Source organism: Acipenser ruthenus, chromosome 1, assembly GCF_902713425.1.
Source record: "Acipenser ruthenus chromosome 1, fAciRut3.2 maternal haplotype, whole genome shotgun sequence".
In the NCBI taxonomy this organism is placed as follows: domain Eukaryota; kingdom Metazoa; phylum Chordata; class Actinopteri; order Acipenseriformes; family Acipenseridae; genus Acipenser; species Acipenser ruthenus.
In genome coordinates this window covers 74,576,196-74,592,536 of record NC_081189.1, presented here as the reverse complement: position 1 = coordinate 74,592,536, position 16,341 = coordinate 74,576,196, and the positions used below count along the sequence as shown (strand labels likewise).

At 37.4% G+C, this 16,341-nt stretch overlaps 1 protein-coding gene and 1 long non-coding RNA gene across 2 annotated transcripts; both read left to right on the top strand.

The window, feature by feature from the left end:
- Window positions 1-347: 347 nt before the first annotated feature.
- On the top strand, window positions 348-6,366 carry LOC131737886 (uncharacterized). The gene is made up of 4 exons (XR_009329455.1): window positions 348-493; window positions 630-659; window positions 1,015-1,220; window positions 5,000-6,366. It is a non-coding gene; the product is annotated as an uncharacterized LOC131737886 (long non-coding RNA).
- A 1,868-nt stretch (window positions 6,367-8,234) lies between these two features.
- cisd2 (CDGSH iron sulfur domain 2) lies at window positions 8,235-15,745 on the top strand. Its single transcript, XM_034035727.3, has 3 exons — window positions 8,235-8,526; window positions 11,372-11,586; window positions 13,623-15,745. The coding sequence occupies exons 1-3, from the start codon at window positions 8,424-8,426 to the stop codon at window positions 13,710-13,712; spliced, it is 408 nt and encodes a 135-aa protein (XP_033891618.1). The 5' UTR covers window positions 8,235-8,423; the 3' UTR covers window positions 13,713-15,745.
- The last annotated feature ends 596 nt before the right edge of the window (window positions 15,746-16,341 follow it).

Genomic DNA, 16,341 nt, shown 5'->3' with positions numbered 1-16,341 from the left:
TCGTGTGACACAGCCGACAGTCACACGTCACAACAGCTGGATTGTACCATGATAGCGAACTCGGGAAAAGACGGTAACTTGGTTTATTATTTCAATACTGCTGGCCGTAGTCTACGCCAAAATAATACATCTGACAGCACTCTATCAACAACAGGCTTTCTTGCTGGGGTTTTCAGACAGTTGTATTCACAGTTCACTCAGCAATTTGACTCCACTGCCCCTGCCAGCTACAGTCCATCCATATTTATCATTTTAAGCCAGCCCACCCGGCCAGCTAACCGTCTTTCGCGCTCTTTAGAGGTTATGACCCCCAGAAGAACACGGTAACCCAGCGCGACTATATCCGAAAGATCAGTTGTGAGGTCTGGTAGATCAGATATGCCAAGATCACCTTGCAGACCAGATGAAAGGTCAAGGTCAATTCGCAGATGGGATGAGAGGACCCCTACAAGGTCAAGTTGCGGGAGAAGACCCGTGCCGTTCTCTCATTGCAGTATGTTTTCATTTTATTATCATATTTTATTCAAACAATACAATTTTGATTTTAACAACCAATCCATATGCTTGTTTATTTACTACTTTTACTGTCTCTTACGTTTCTGTAACTGCAAACCCTTCCATCTCTACAGAGAATGCCACCAGAAGACCTCGGACTGATAGTAAGTTGATCATTCGTCTTTCTAGCCTTAAAATCTTTGTTTAATTTAATTTCCAAATGCTCCAGCAGTTTTCTGTAGTAATTGGTATTTTGTTTGGAACCTGAGACTTAAATTGTTTCTAGCAATTCTATTGATTTTTGTGCACCCAATTCTTCTTATAGCTCATATGATTGTTGCATGATCTTGCAGTTAATGAAATGGTCTTTGCTTTAAAAAAAAATCTTGTTAGTTGTTTTGGTTAAATCAACAGATGCAATAAAGTGTCTACAAAAAGAAAGTTCATCACTGCAGAACATTACTGCATTGCATCTCTGAATTATCATCACCTAATTGCTATAAATATCTGTTCTAATAGATTTTCAGAGGAGTGTCCTCATGCAGCTTGACAGCATTCTTGAGAAGCATCAGGAAGGCTTTGTCCTATTGCAGAGGGTGGTTTCTTCCCTTGGCAGCAGTGTGGAGGACATTGACATGTGCTTCCTCGACCCATGCAGACCATAGAAGAAATGGAAAATATGTGCACCCATCTGGATAAAGATGCTGACTTTTATGAAAAAAATGGTATGAAGTTTTCACTATTAGGACTAAACTTATATTAAGTCTGGATAATGATGGATTTTTGGTAGATTTAATGGTATGTGTAACATTGTACATAGTTGAAATCTGCAATATATATATATATTGCAGATTTATAAGTCAGTCGAATGAAATCCAGCGACAGGATGCAAACCACAGTTCGCAGGATATCAGCACCCCTGTCATAGACGTGAGGAGGACTTGCATGGACACAGTTAGTGATGAACCTAATGATCCTTGTGAACCCGGTCAGACAAACCAGCATAAGAGAGAAAAGAACCTCAACGGGCACAAGCCTGGAGTTAAATGGCCAAGAGCTTGTGAGAAAACGGCATGGGACACAGTAAACACAGATCTCTGCTTTGCATTGGAAAGATTAAGTGGAACAGTTGAAAAGAAGCTGGATAAAGGGTCATAAAAGATAAGCTTGCAACATTGCGCAGAGCTGAGCGCCTACGGAAACGCTACAAAAAGAAGCGTGCGAGAGCTAACTTTTATAAAGACCCATTCAAATTTGTAAAGAAGTTATTCACCAGTGAGAAGAATGGCACACTAAAAGAATCTAAGGTTGAGCTGGAGAGATATTTGGAGGAAACACATACAGATTCAAAAAGGCAGGAGCCTATGTCAATTCTGTCAGACATCCCACCTATCAATCCACCAGAATACCAAATGGAGGACTGTGCACCTAAGTGGAAAGAAGTAGAGCAAGCTGTTAAAAAAGCAAGGGCTTCATCATCTCCAGGGCCTAATGGAGGTCCGTACAGAGTGTACAAGAGTGCTTCAGGAGTTCTACGAATTCTGTGGAAATTGATGAAAGTGGCATGGGAAAAACAGGTTGTACCAAGAGCATGGCGCCGAGCAGGTGGAGTCTTAATACCTAAAGAAAAAGATTCTACAAGCATCAGTCAGTTTTGTCCTATTTCCCTATTAAACGTAGAAGGCAAGATTTTCTTCAGCATTATTGCTCAGAGATTGTCAACTTACCTATTAAAGAACTGCTTCATTGACACTTCAATACAAAAAGCGGGCATTCCAGGTTTCCCAGGATGCTTAGAACACATCAATGTGATCTGGCAACAAATTCAATCAGCTAAAAAGGAGAGGAAGGAGCTCCATGTGACATTCCTGGATTTGGCTAATGCATATGGTTCAGTGCCACGTGAACTTCTTTGGGCAGCATTTGATTTTTTCAGTGTACCGATGACAATAACAAATTTAGTGAAAGCCTACTTTGGAGATTTGCAATTTAGTTTTTCAACTTCAGAATTCAGCACTACATGGCAATGCCTAGAGGTTGGAATAATGGCAGGATGCACCATTTCTCCACTGGCTTTTACCATGGCAATGGAAGTAATCATTAGGGCATCAAAATGGGTAGTAGGAGGAGAGCGCTTGGCTTCTGGAATGCTACTATCACCAATTCGAGCATACATGGATGACATGACAACCATGACTACAACAGTAGCCTGCACTAATCGGTTATTGGGCAAATTAACCAATAACATTGAATGGGCACGAATGCAATAAAAGCCCACTAAATCAAGGAGCATCTCTATAATTAAAGGCAAAGTAGTAGATAAAACATTCTTCATTAATGGTGAGGCAATACCAACAGTGTCTGAGAAGCCAGTGAAGAGTCTTGGGAGATGGTACGACGGGGATCTAAAGGACACAGCTTGTGTGGGAGAAGTTAGACAACAAGCAGTGGAAGGGTTGAAGAGCATAGACAGCTGCACTCTACCAGACAAACTAAAACTCTGGTGCTTTCAGTTTGGTCTACTGCCGAGGTTGCTGTGGCCACTGACTGTGTACGAGGTTTCTTTGACAACAGTAGAGAAGCTGGAAGCTTTAATCGGTTCATACATTAGGAAATGGTTGGGAGTTCCACGCTGCCTCAGCAGAGTGGGACTTTATGGTAAAGTAATACTGCAGCTACCAGTCTCCGCTCTAACTGAGGAGTTTAAGTGCGCCAAGGTCAGACTGGAAATGACATTAGTAGAGTCACGCGACAAATGCGTAAGGGAGGCAGCACTTGTGTTGAAAACTGGAAGAAAGTGGGCGGTAAAGAAAGCTGTGGAAGATGCAAAGGCTGCCCTTCGAATTAGTGATATCATGGGGCAAGTTCAGCATGGAAGAGGGGGTCTTGGTCTCAGTTCAGCTCCTCCTACATGGCACAAGGCAGCCCCAGCTCAAAGGAGGAAGCTGGTAGTCAACGAGGTGCAAAAGCAGGAGGAGAGGATGAGGTGTATAAAGGCTATTTCCCAGGCCAAGCAGGGAGAATGGATGAGATGGGAGAGTGTGGAACAACGCAAGATTGGTTGGCAAGACCTATGGTCAATGGAACAGAGCAGGATCAGTTTCCTCATCAGGTCAACATATGATGTTCTCCCATCACTACAGAACCTAAACCTCTGGGTAGGAGAGGATCCCTCATGTCCTTTGTGTTCATCACCTGCAACATTAAGGCACATTTTGACAGGATGTAAAGTGGCTCTTAGCCAAGGACGGTTTACTTGGCGCCATGACCAGGTGCTGCGATGTTTGGCCTTAGCATTGGAAGACAAACGTAACATGACCAATAAGTTGCCACCTGTTCAATCAAAACATTACACACAAAAGACAACATTCCTCCGCCCAGGAGAGCAACCACCTAAAAAAGGTGTTAAAACCAATCCTCGCCCAGGACAACTGGAAGCTGCTAGAGACTGGAAAATGCTGGCAGATGTTGGTCAACGGCTTATTTTTCCACCTGAGATTGCCACCACTAACCTTCGACCAGATATTGTCTTGTGGTCTGGATCAGCACGCCTTGTTCACCTGGTAGAGTTAACAGTGCCATGGGAGGATGCTGTAGATGAGGCGTATGAGAGGAAGAAACTGCGGTATGCTCAACTAGCCACTGAAGCGGAACAGCAAGGATGGAGAGTCCGGGTTTACCCAGTGGAGTTGGGTTGTCGAGGATTTGTGGCACACTCTACAACCCGGTTTCTCAGAGACGTTGGATTCAGTGGCCAAGAGTTGCGTCGCACAGTGAAGAACTTATCTGAAGCAGCAGAGAGGAGCAGCAACTGGCTGTGGTTGAGACGGAAAAGATTCTGGCTGGGGATCTCAAGCACAATAGAAAGAAAGAAACGCTGATGTATAGGTAAGTAAGCTGGGCTGAGTTGAGTGGGGGACGGAGGGGGGTGATGCTGGGACGCCAGAATCACCGTCGAGCCCTCTTGAGGTGTCGTGGGCTAGTTGACGAAACACTGAGGATGGAAGGTGCCCACTTGAAGACCCCAGACATGTACCCTACTTAGCTCAATCCAGACGGTTGTCATGCTGATGCGCTGGGGAGGCCGCACTGTGGTTGATCCCCGGAGCCAGCATCGCAGCCGTTGTGTGTGCTGATGCGCCAGGGAGGCAAAATAAGCTGATCCCTGGAGCCAGCATTACACTTCAGCCATTAACACCAGACAGAAGGATATCTACATCATCATATGGAAGAAACGTAAATGGATGGAGACACATATGGATCACATTAGTTTACTGTAAAGCTACGTCTTAGTTGGTGCTTATCTTGGCGAGAGCCGAGTTCAAATCAGCATGAAGTTTTAACATCTACTCTTGTGTAATGGAAATCATTATATATATATATATATATATATATATATATATATATATATATATATATATATATATATATATATGGCATTTACTGCTACCATTATCTAAATAGTTTGTAACTACATCAGTTTTTAACATGGACTATTCCTTAGATCCTGTACCTGAGTTCCATTGGAGGGACTGACCTGGGAGACACAGTCCGGAAAATTATACGCAAGCTATTTACAAACAAGCTTATGTCGCACTACAACATGAAGGGCAGAAATGGAAAGCTGAGGTTCGAAGACCTCTACATTTACAAAGTGAAGTAAGCATTTTGTAATTTCTTTATTTAAAGGTAACCAATGATTCTAAATTTGATGCTAAACACCTCTGGGTTACGTAAACTGAGGCAGAAGCGATTTTAAGGGGAATTCCATTTATTCTCCCCTTTAAACGCATCTTAACAGGAAAGATAATTAAACCAATGCAGGTGGAAATGTGTTCATCGCAAGACTACATCTCCTGCTTTCCCAATCTACACATTGTTTTAGTAGCAATGATGGTTGAGGGGGGAAAAAAGTGTATTCTGACAATCAGAAACTTAACTCATCATAAGGAAGGCTGGCACCATTTCCCCTAGACATGATTGATGCTAACCGGGCTGATTTGTGGCTGTAGGAACTGAATCTCCATATTTAAATATATTGAGACACAAATTGTTTATTCCACAGAATAAAATAATACATGTAAACAAATAGCAAATTAATGAACCTGTAACAATGTGCCGTGGAGTTGCTGTCTGACTGTTGGAAGACGCTTTTCTTCTCACCCATCATATTATTAAAATAATGTTAGATTGAAAAACAAGGGGACAGTGGAATGTAATCTTGCGATTAACGCATTTCCACAGCTTCTGTGTTGTTTTAATTGTTATCTCTCGTGTTAAGAGGTGTTTACAGGGGAGAATAAATGGAAATCCCTTTTAAATTCGCTTCTGCCTTCCCTTACGAGCTGCCTCTGCTGGGTGGTGTAAACCAAGTTGTAGGGAAACTGATTACACAAGTGGTGACCTTGGCATAATGGCTGCAAGCTGTTGTAACCTTTGTAAGGAGACTGATAATGTCTTAATTGTGGTAATTTAAGGATTTTTTTATTTTGCTTCATAGTAAATTATAGCAAAGCCAGGAAAATGGTTGCAAAGTCTCACAGACGTGAAGCACAGCAATAGAGTGCATATTATTTTATTGTTTTGTGTAATGTTTAGTGACAGGACACTTCATAAGCCAAAATAATACTAATTTACATACATGTATTATTATTATTATATTTTTTTTTTTTGTAGAAGCAACCAAACGGAACCACAAGGTGACCAGAACAGCGGTGGAGCTGAAAGTAGCTGAAACTAATGTGTATCTGTATATTACTAAACAACTTAAGTGACTACAGCTAAACTTGAATTAAGCACATACTGTTTTTCCTTTTAAGAAAGGCTGAACAAGTCCAAGGAAAGGGCAGAAGATGAGGTGGCCAGCGGACTAATGCTGAATTGATTTAAAAACAAATTATATATATATATATATATATATATATAAATAAAAATAAAAATAAAAAAAGATCATAAATGTTGATGAAAATGAATAGTTGTTGCTTCTTTTATTTGCTCAATTTTATTGTTCACAAAGGTTCTCAGAAGGTTATTAAATAACGTTAGGAAGTAACGTTCTATGAACAAATAGAGAATTCCATATTAATGTTCTCTAACGTTACTTGGTAATGTTCTGATAAGTTAGGAGTAACATTCTTGTAACATTCCAATAACATAAAATTGTTTGCTGGGTAGTCTGAAAGAGCGAGGAAGAAGACTCATTTTTGATCCCATGACTTTGAGTTTGAGAGGATCACAATAAATTACGATTATTCTTTTATTTACGTATATGGCTAAAAGTAAATAATTTCAAAATGTAAAATACGATGTGTTTAGTTAAGCATAAGTTACTGTATAAATGCTATTCAAATTTTTAAAGATGTATAATAAAGCACATAATAAAATGACTACCTATAATTGTTGGTGACTTTAAAACGTAGGTAGTGGTGTTCTTAAAATCTCAGCGCATCTTTTTTTAAATTATTTTTTAGGTTTCTGTTGTTTATTACGACATATCAAGTTGGATATATCTGCTTTTATTTCTTAATGTTATTAAGTTTTTCATTTCTCTTTAAGTGAGTCTCTACTAGTACATTTGCAGTAGTTTAATTTAATTTAATAGCTATAATATGGTTAGGGCTAATTCATTTAAGCAACAGTATTCTTAAAAGTTAGCTGTGGACCAGATCGAACCCCAGCTACCAGTGAAGGACTGCAATTTTAGGAATATAATTGTTAATTTTCCAAAACCGGGCCAAATGTGTATCCTATGGCTTTAAGATGGTTGCTGCATTTGGGCAGTAAGTGGGCCAGTTGCACCATGCGTATGCCAGATTAGGGCCGAGAGTGGGCCAAATGCGCTTCATATGGCTCTAAGCCGCTTTCCGCATTTGGGCCAATACATACGGGCCAACATCGGCCCGAGGTGCAAAAAGACACCGGGCCAATACCGGCACCCGAACCTGGGCCAGTTTGGCAGCCTGAACTGGGCTAGTGTTGGGCCAAAATAGTTTAGTTGTCTTGTCATTTATTGGAGCTAAAACGAAATAATTCTGCATTCATCCTGATGTGTTAACGCAGGCACGGTGCAACACCAGAACAAACTGCTGCTGAGATAGGTACGTATTTTTAAAGTATTTTTTTTTTCATCTTAGAAAGTCGAACAGGATATTGCTTCATAGACTGTCCATAGTATGGCAAACTTTATATATTGATGGTCAAAATATACTTACATTATGACATAATTTGTTCTACGTTACAGGGTAACGCGTCAAATATGATAAAGAACCACAGTAGAATATTTATTTTATTTTATTTTTTTGTCTGCGATTGAAAAAATAAATGTTGATATACGTACCTTTGTTGTTTTGTGTTACCAAAACGCTGGTGATGTGATTTAATGTACTTTATATTAAATTTTTACGAATAATAAATTGATAACATGTTAATTCATTCGTAATTAAGAATAGTTGTATGGTGCCATACCTGTCAACTTTTGAAAACAAAAAATACAGGGATTGCAGTAACCACACACGACACACCAAAAATGAATTTTGCACACATTAAAGGTTTGCTGACATAAGGTGATTCAACAACAGAGTTTTGAGCAAAATACGGGAGAAAATCTATCACGAAGAGGCGGATCCAAAATACGGGACACTTCCGATGAATACGGGACAGTTGGCAGGCCTGCAGTGCAAGCATGTTTAAACAATGTCGCGTAGTGACGTTAACCAACCAAAGAGCACCAGCTCTCCCTATTATCATTGGTTATAAATCGCATCTCCATGGCACGCTAACCTTGTGTATTCACAAACATATTTACGCTAAACTCAGTCCGTTCATTCGAGTCTTGATGCTACATTTGTTCTACGAAACTGCGTAGGGAAATGAGAGCAAAGGGCCCAGGAAATATGTAACTTCAGTGAAGGTTTGTTGAGTCAGTCAAGATGGTGCTTGAAAGTATTGCGAGGATCATAAAAATCCAACTCCCAGCATATCTCAAGCGGCTACCTTTACCTGAGTCAATCACTGGTTTTGCAAAACTCACAGGTAAGGAGTACGTTTTGTGATGTAGGCTACATCTATTTTACTAAAGCCAGAACATAATTTAAGTTAATTAAGTAACACATTGGAGCTAAAACCATACGGCGGTGCAACTTTGTAAACATTTCATTTTTTAATTATGACAGGGCAAAATGTCCTTTCATAGTTTGAGACAAGTAGAATAACTGGTTATTTGTTTGCAGTGTGTGGCGCCATTGTGGCATCCTTTCTCGTTCGTCTGGTACAATAATCGTGATCAGTAATAATAAGGATCACGAAGTTAGACAGCATGTTCAATTTAGGTCTGGATGGAATATTATTATTCTTTGTCTGTTTCATAATTTAAATATCTTTCTGAAGGTCAAACGCATTTGTTAAAGTAAATGCATTGATGTGTGAAGTTTTATGTGAAATGCATTGTTGTATGCTCACCGATGCTAGCCTTTATCACAGCAGGAAGACTAAAGACAAAGATAAAATACATAATGTATTTTTTTGTTATTTTTCAGAATTGCATACCGTGATGTTAATTGAATTTTTAAATGCTGTACTCGTGTGTTTGTTCTATATGTATTCTAATGAAAGGAATACTGTATTTAAAAAAAAAAAAAAAAAAAAGTTAACCATAACCATTGAATGCTGGGATGTGTTTTATTTGTAAGTACAGTTTTATGACCACGCAAAACTATATGAATTTCTGTGGTTATTGCTGTAAACCGTTTTAAAATTGAAGTTATGGACCAACAAACCGTCACAATTACAAATGTAAAAACTTTTGGTTGTTGATATGACACTCCTCTTAGTCATTGCGTTTGTTAATCCGAATGCTGTTTGGCTACTGACATTGCTAAAAAGCAGTTTAAAAGTGAGGGAGTGAGTTAACGCATAGCCTTTCAGCTCTGGAGACCTTGGCTCACAAGTGTACAGACAGTTCACAATCGATACATATACTATACATTTGCTAAACTTGATCTCATGAAAGCTTCACAAAGTGTTTCAATACTAGGAATAAACAGCAAAAGAAGCAAAAACTTAGTAAATATGACCTAAAGGCAGCCTAAAAAAAGAATTGGGTATGCTTGGCAACTGAATTGCACCTTGAAGGACAGATGTGAGGTATGCTGGGGGGGTAATGTTAGTTTGCACTGGACTATCTCTAGTATGGCAGTCTCCAGTGCTGTAAATTAAACAGTACATAAATAAACTGATGACCTTGTGTTATAATCTCCAGTACTTTACTTGAGAGCCTAATTATACCACACACAAAAGTTGTGTGGTGGGTCTCATGTGCTCATGGGTGTAAATGATGTAATATCTCAAAATGCTGTGCAATGGGAGTGTTAAATGATGCCCTGCTTCGAAATGGTTGATGCATATACCGTTAGGATAGACACTAAGGTAATTGCTTTGCTGTTACTCGTGATGTCAACCGTCTGTTTTGCGTTGGGTGTATTGCACCAGAGTGTATTTAGGTTGAACCAGCTGACTTGTTTTGCATGTAGCTACAATCCATCAGCAAATGTTTTTAAAAAATGCCATCAAACACTTAATCATTTCCATTAATTTTTTTCACCCCTCCTGTCAACAGCGGAGTGTCAGTTTTTTTTTTAGACTTCTCCAAAAAAATGTTAGCCTACAAATTATTATCCACAAACATATTTTCCTTGTAGCCTACATATTGCTGAACATACTTGTAGCTGGTAATAGAGTTGGTTTTGGTGCAACAATAATTGAAAATCGGAAACTTTACTTCGTATTAGAGAAGACATTAAGGTACAGACAGGTGTATATCAGTTATGTTCTAATCTGTCCATTTTAATCCTTGAAAGAGGATCTGTGGGTCAGTTAAGCTTTTAATGATGCAGACCTTTACAGAGGTCTAGGAAAGATGAACTCCACTCAATGCTGCAGAACACATTCTTATTTTTAATTTATTTATTTCTTAGCAGATGCCCTTATCCAGGATGACGTCCAATTGTTACAAGTTATCACAGTACAAAGTATTGCATTATAAAATATCACATTACAAAATATCAGAATACATATAACAGCAGATACAATAAAATCAATTCAAGTAAGAGCAAAATAAAGCATACAGTAACTTCTAAGAGCAAATTTGACTAAGTGCAATTAAACCTTTTAGTAACTATTTGCTGATATGAGTAAAGTCCAGTAAGAACACATAGTAAATACGATAAATGGATGAGAATGATTTCAAATAACAGCAATTACGAAAAACTTGAGTACAGATACCTATAAGAGTAAAATCAAATGCAAGATATAGTAAGTAGTTTTAGGTAGGAACAGTAGTTGAATGCAGCAAGGTATGGAGCAGTTCAGTGCAAGTACAAGCTAGTGCAAGTAGTGGTACAAGTGGGTGCCATATAGTCCAGCATGTAATGGAAAGCTAACTCTTGCCTGCATAACGGTAAACTAATATTGAGTATTCCCATGCAAAAGGCCATACTGTATTGAAGGGCTAGAAACTGGCACTAGCCCTGCATCTAGTCTTGGGTTTCAGAATGTACCATGTTTAAGTATATTATTGAAATAAACAGACCCCTGGTAAATCTGCTCTGAACACATTGCACTTTTTACAGCATGAATATATCACACCCAAGACCTGCATTTTGCTAATAGTTCTTCATGCAGATATATTTAACGGCAAACTCCTGGCTTCTGATCATTTACTTAATACTGTTCTGGATGCAGGGTTAGTGCGAGTTATAAGCCATGCTGTACTGTCTGAAGTGCAATACATTTTAAACCATTCCATTGTGTAATGGATCTTTGTGCTGAAATAAAATTTGTATTCAAACTCTCCCTGTTTTCTTTTTTGGTGATTTTTTAGTTTCAGAATGGTTGCGGTTGCTACCCTTGCTTGGTGTTCTTGCACTGCTTGGATATCTCATGATTCGCCCCTTCCTGCCAAAGAAAAAGCTACAGAAAGACAGCCTAATTAACCTGAAGATTCAAAAAGAAAACCCTAAAGTGGTAAATGAAATTGACATTGAGGATCTAAAAAGCACAAATGCGTGCTACTGCAGGTGTTGGCGTTCAAAAACGGTAAGATTATTTTTCTTTTTCAACAGCTTCATGGGAAAAGACACTAGGCCTAATTAACTTTTTCAGTATACTGCCCTAGAAAAGATAACTTCACTGAAAACTGCAGACCAGTCAACAAATTGTACATACTTCAGTACAATTTTCAGTACAAAAGTTTCAGAACAAGACACTGGCATATTTAATAAGAGATGTAATAAGAATTTCTTAATCATTTTCTATAGTAAATTGAAAAACTTAAGAATTGGCTTCAGATGCCATTTTAATTGGCCCTATATTCATTTTAAATTTGTTCAATATAAGTGTCTTGCAAAAGGTACTACAAAAACTCCATGCATTGCAATCACTTAATCCCATTTATCCTACCACAGTCTAGTATGTGGAAGTTTACTCTCTCAGTTACTGCAGTTTCCATAGAAAGCAAGTGTAAGGCTCAGGTGAGTCCTATTAACAATAACACAGAAAGCAAAATGAGTGCTTTGGCTTAAATTGGAATTCAGAGATCTTATGTAAGTGAAACGGAACATGTGACAAAGTTTTATATTTATTTTTCATATTGGCTCTTTCCGTCACAATATCTGTTTCTATCCTGTACTTAATTCTTCTAGAATGTTAATATAAATAGATAAAGCTGTGTACATGATATTATTCTCTACTAATTTGACTATCAACAGATTTTAAAAAGCTTGATTTTAAAAAGCTTGAGGTAAATCCAATAACTAATGCATGTACTTTGGTTGTTTCTTGTTATTTCTGCAACACTTAGCACAAAGCTAAATGCTTTGGGAAATTGGCCAAATGTTTCTACACCACATTTACTTCCCTAATTCTTTATTTGTGTCCCTTAATTTTATTTAAATTTTTTGCAAGTGCTGCAGGATTTTTTGCTGAAATGATCTGAGATAATCATCATTTCTGATAGTCTGAACAGCTCCTTAGGTCTAGTTGCCAGATTTTGTTTCACCATCGACATGTGCAACACATGCTAGATTAGTGTCTGTATAGTTTACAAGAGCCAGTACTGTCAAGAAATGCTACTGTGCATTGACGCCAATACAAAATAACAATTCACAGCCGATACTCACTTAATGGTGCTGGCTCTTACACTTTGCTAATGTATGTGATATGTACTGTACACAGGTCAAATCACCTGTATATATAAAAAAAGCAAATAAAACACATTATTTGAGTAATTGCAATTGAAACCACTCCAAATTATTGTAACCCCCAACCTTTGTGAATAAGATCATACACTAACACAGTGCTCCATATTTAAGTGTACACATGTTAAAACTTGACAGGAGTTATGAGTCAGTATATATTAAGTTAGTAGCAGTTCAGTGTTTCTAGAGGATTTGGGAAAGATTACTTCTTAAAAGAACACACTTTAGGCTTTTACTTCCCTAGACCATGAAGCAGATTTCTTATTTTTAACATTTCATCTTGTTGGTTATAGCAACCAAAATCTTTTATTATTATTTTTTTTTTGTAGCTTCTGTATAGTAGATCCATAAGGAGTTTTTTTTTTTTTTGCAACTGTTTCTAAGTGGGTTGCTATTTTACCAAGAATAAATGAATAATTATTTATTACCAGATTCTGTTGGCTTTTGCTAGACTCTGAATGTGATTAGCGTCTATGAAGATATACATCCTATAGTAAAGCAAGGTAAAAAGGAAGTCTACTTCAGAGGAAGGACTAGTTTGCCTCGTTAATTTTTTGTCACTTGCAACCACTTTACCTGTCAAAATGAAGCACACTTGTGGAGTGGTTCCAGTGTCCACGAGGAAAGTGTAGTGAGTTCACTATATAAAAAAGGACTGAGCTCGGAGTGGTTCATTGGATGTTTGTAAAATGTAACAATATTTCTATAGTTTATCACCTGAGGAAGGGAGATTAAGGGATGCCTCAACATACTTGTTTTGTGCAAATTTATATTTAATGTTCAGATACAAACAGCAGTATTTTTACATGTCACACATCTTTTATGTGTCATTACCATTATCAACTTTTAAAATAACACTTGCCTTTCCTGTTTCAGTTTCCTGTGTGTGATAAGTCACACATAAAACACAACGAGCTGACTGGAGATAATGTGGGTCCGCTGATCCTCAAGAAGAAGGTTTTGTAAGACTAGATGCTGCCCATGATCCATCGTAGTCTCTTTACTGATGTAGGTCAAAGTGATTTGAAGTTTTGTTTGTGTGCGTGTGTATGTATTGTTTGTTTTGGTAGACGGATTATAATTCTGCACACCATTTTAAGTGTCTTCATTCATGTGCCGCTAAAGACTGTAGTAAACCATGTTGATACAAAAACAGTTTCTTAATCAGTGTTGGGATTATGTTAAGATACACGCTGGAACACCATACTTTAATGCACCTGAGAGGCCCAGATTGTATGGCTTGTGCACATTTTGTCATTTACATTTTTCATTATTACAGCTTATATATGTGAAGCTGTTAAATTAGACAGCACATTTATTATACTATTGCTATACTGTATAGTAGGCCTTTTATATTTGCATCTTCCCCGTCAGTAGTAAGTTTAGGGGATATGGGCATAAAGTAATGCCCTAAAGATATTGTAGTCCAGGTGGAGTTTTGGTTTGGTTTTCCCCAAAGTGTTCTTAAGTTGTCTTAGTACTGTATCTGTATGCTTTCCAGACCTTTCTAAACCCTGCACCATAATTTATTACTGTATTTCAAGATAAGGTGCTTTAGTATGGTAGTCAAAATACAAAGTATTGGGCCCAGAAGGAAAGGCTATAATAATTGTGAATATGAAAAAAAGTCAATTGTTTCAGAAGCCATGAAAATGTCTTTGTGTCTTGTACTTTAGGATGACTATAAAAAATAAATAACTAAACCATTTGAAATCATTGTGAATATCAGTAGAAAATGCATATCTTCCTATTTTTGTTTACATAATGTCTACAACCTTGTCAGACCAATTGCATAAGAGGTACTCAATACCATGAACTTAACTGTAGCTGAGTGTTTTACACAACTTCAATAACTATATTTTATAACTATCTGTAAAAAAAAAAAAATTAAAAAAAAGTTGTAAGAATTCATATTATTTGGCAATAAAATGTAATAATTACAATGGTCTTGCAGGTTAAGAAAGGCAGTGTTTTTCTTATCGATGAACAGACTTTTGATAGTGTTGGGAGTAACCCATAGTAAATTTCTAATAAATTTGATTAAAAAACTGTAGCAGACAACTGACTTCTGCTAACAGTTTCCTGCAGAGCAGATTTGAGGGTTAATAAGGCCTGACATATTTAGGCATTTAAGGTATTTTAGTGGTAAGAGGATCCAAGGTGAATACTCATTGTACAAAATAGAATATTTACAATCTTTATAAAACAAATACACAATGAATGAATACCAGTTTTAAGGCCACAGTTTACAAAACTGAAGCCTGGTACTAAGGTTCATGGGTTGATCCTGGGTATGGGGTGGTAATTCTAGGAAGGCCTGCTCTCAGTCTGTCATTAACATATCCAGTCTATAATAGCTGTTAGAGCATTCTAACAAGAACACATTCCACCTCACAAACGCTCTGGTATTCAGTCTACAAAAATCCTAACTTTAACATTAAATTTGACATGACTGTCCTTTTAAAGCAAACCTGTGTGAATTTGTCAGTAGTGATAATTAATACCCTATACCCTAAGCATGAGTTTGGTATTTACCTCAGCTTATTTAGGTAGTGTGGATATTGACACTATTCAGCCATGTGATCCATTTCATTCTGCTCATACAAACCCTTTATGCAATGTCTGTTACAATAACCTTTTTCTACATCTCCTTACCAGGACAAATACCAGATTGACTGTTGTTCTATTTGGACCTCAAGTCATTTTTGTCATAGCTAGTGTGTCGAATGCCCTGTGCATTGCCATTGATTATAATGCAGAGAATCAAAATTCCAGTTTATTGAAAGTCATCGCAGTGCTGCACATTTACATGTTTTGCCTTAAGAACAGCGATAGTAAAATACTTTTTCCATCTGCATATTTACACAGTCATTCTAAATTTGAATTGTAAATAATGCTGCTGTTTCATTTAAGTGCAGTTTTTTTCTTTTATGAAGAATAATGAATGAAATGTCTTGTGGATTGATTATTCTTTAAATAAAGCAACTTTAATGTCTAAACCTTTCTTCCATCTAAGTATGTAATATATACCTTCTACATTATAAAATAAACCTAGTAAAAATGAATACCAGTTTCACTATTCTGTGCATCAACAGGGACAATGTTAAGATAAAACCAGTAAGGATTTAACTTACTTTATTCATATATAAGGAATAGCACAAGTAATTGCAATGTGAGTGTAACTGATCTCTGAGGCAGAAATAACTATTTACAAGCAAGTGGTTTCAGTTGTATTACAGTAAAGCTAGACAATGGAGTCCAACAGATGGATTCAAAAGACCCATACTTAGCACACTAGTCTTGGATTACCTAATGTTATATTAGGTAAGACAGCCAAAGATTAGTGCTAATTGGGGTCTGTGAAACTAGTTTCATTTCATACTTAAAAAAAAAAAAAAGTATGTTTGAACCTTAAGAATAAAACAGCACACCTACAGTATTTGTCAAAACCGATTTATTTGTTAATGTCTTCATTCTACAGTTCTGTGCCTTAGGTTACACAATTCAGGTAGCCATCAATGTATACAGATTATTTAAACACATACAATGCATCTCTTGAACAGAATGAACAGTTGTATTTGATTACTGGAATAGT

What these genes read in the sequence shown, in the direction of transcription:
- cisd2 (XM_034035727.3), top strand. Translation starts at nt 8,424, where the DNA reads ATGGTGCTTGAAAGTATTGCGAGGATCATAAAAATCCAACTCCCAGCA. An exon ending in TGGTTTTGCAAAACTCACAG is followed by an intron (nt 8,527 to 11,371) that starts GTAAGGAGTACG and finishes GTGATTTTTTAG; the next exon opens with TTTCAGAATGGTTGCGGTTG. An exon ending in GGTGTTGGCGTTCAAAAACG is followed by an intron (nt 11,587 to 13,622) that starts GTAAGATTATTT and finishes TTCCTGTTTCAG; the next exon opens with TTTCCTGTGTGTGATAAGTC.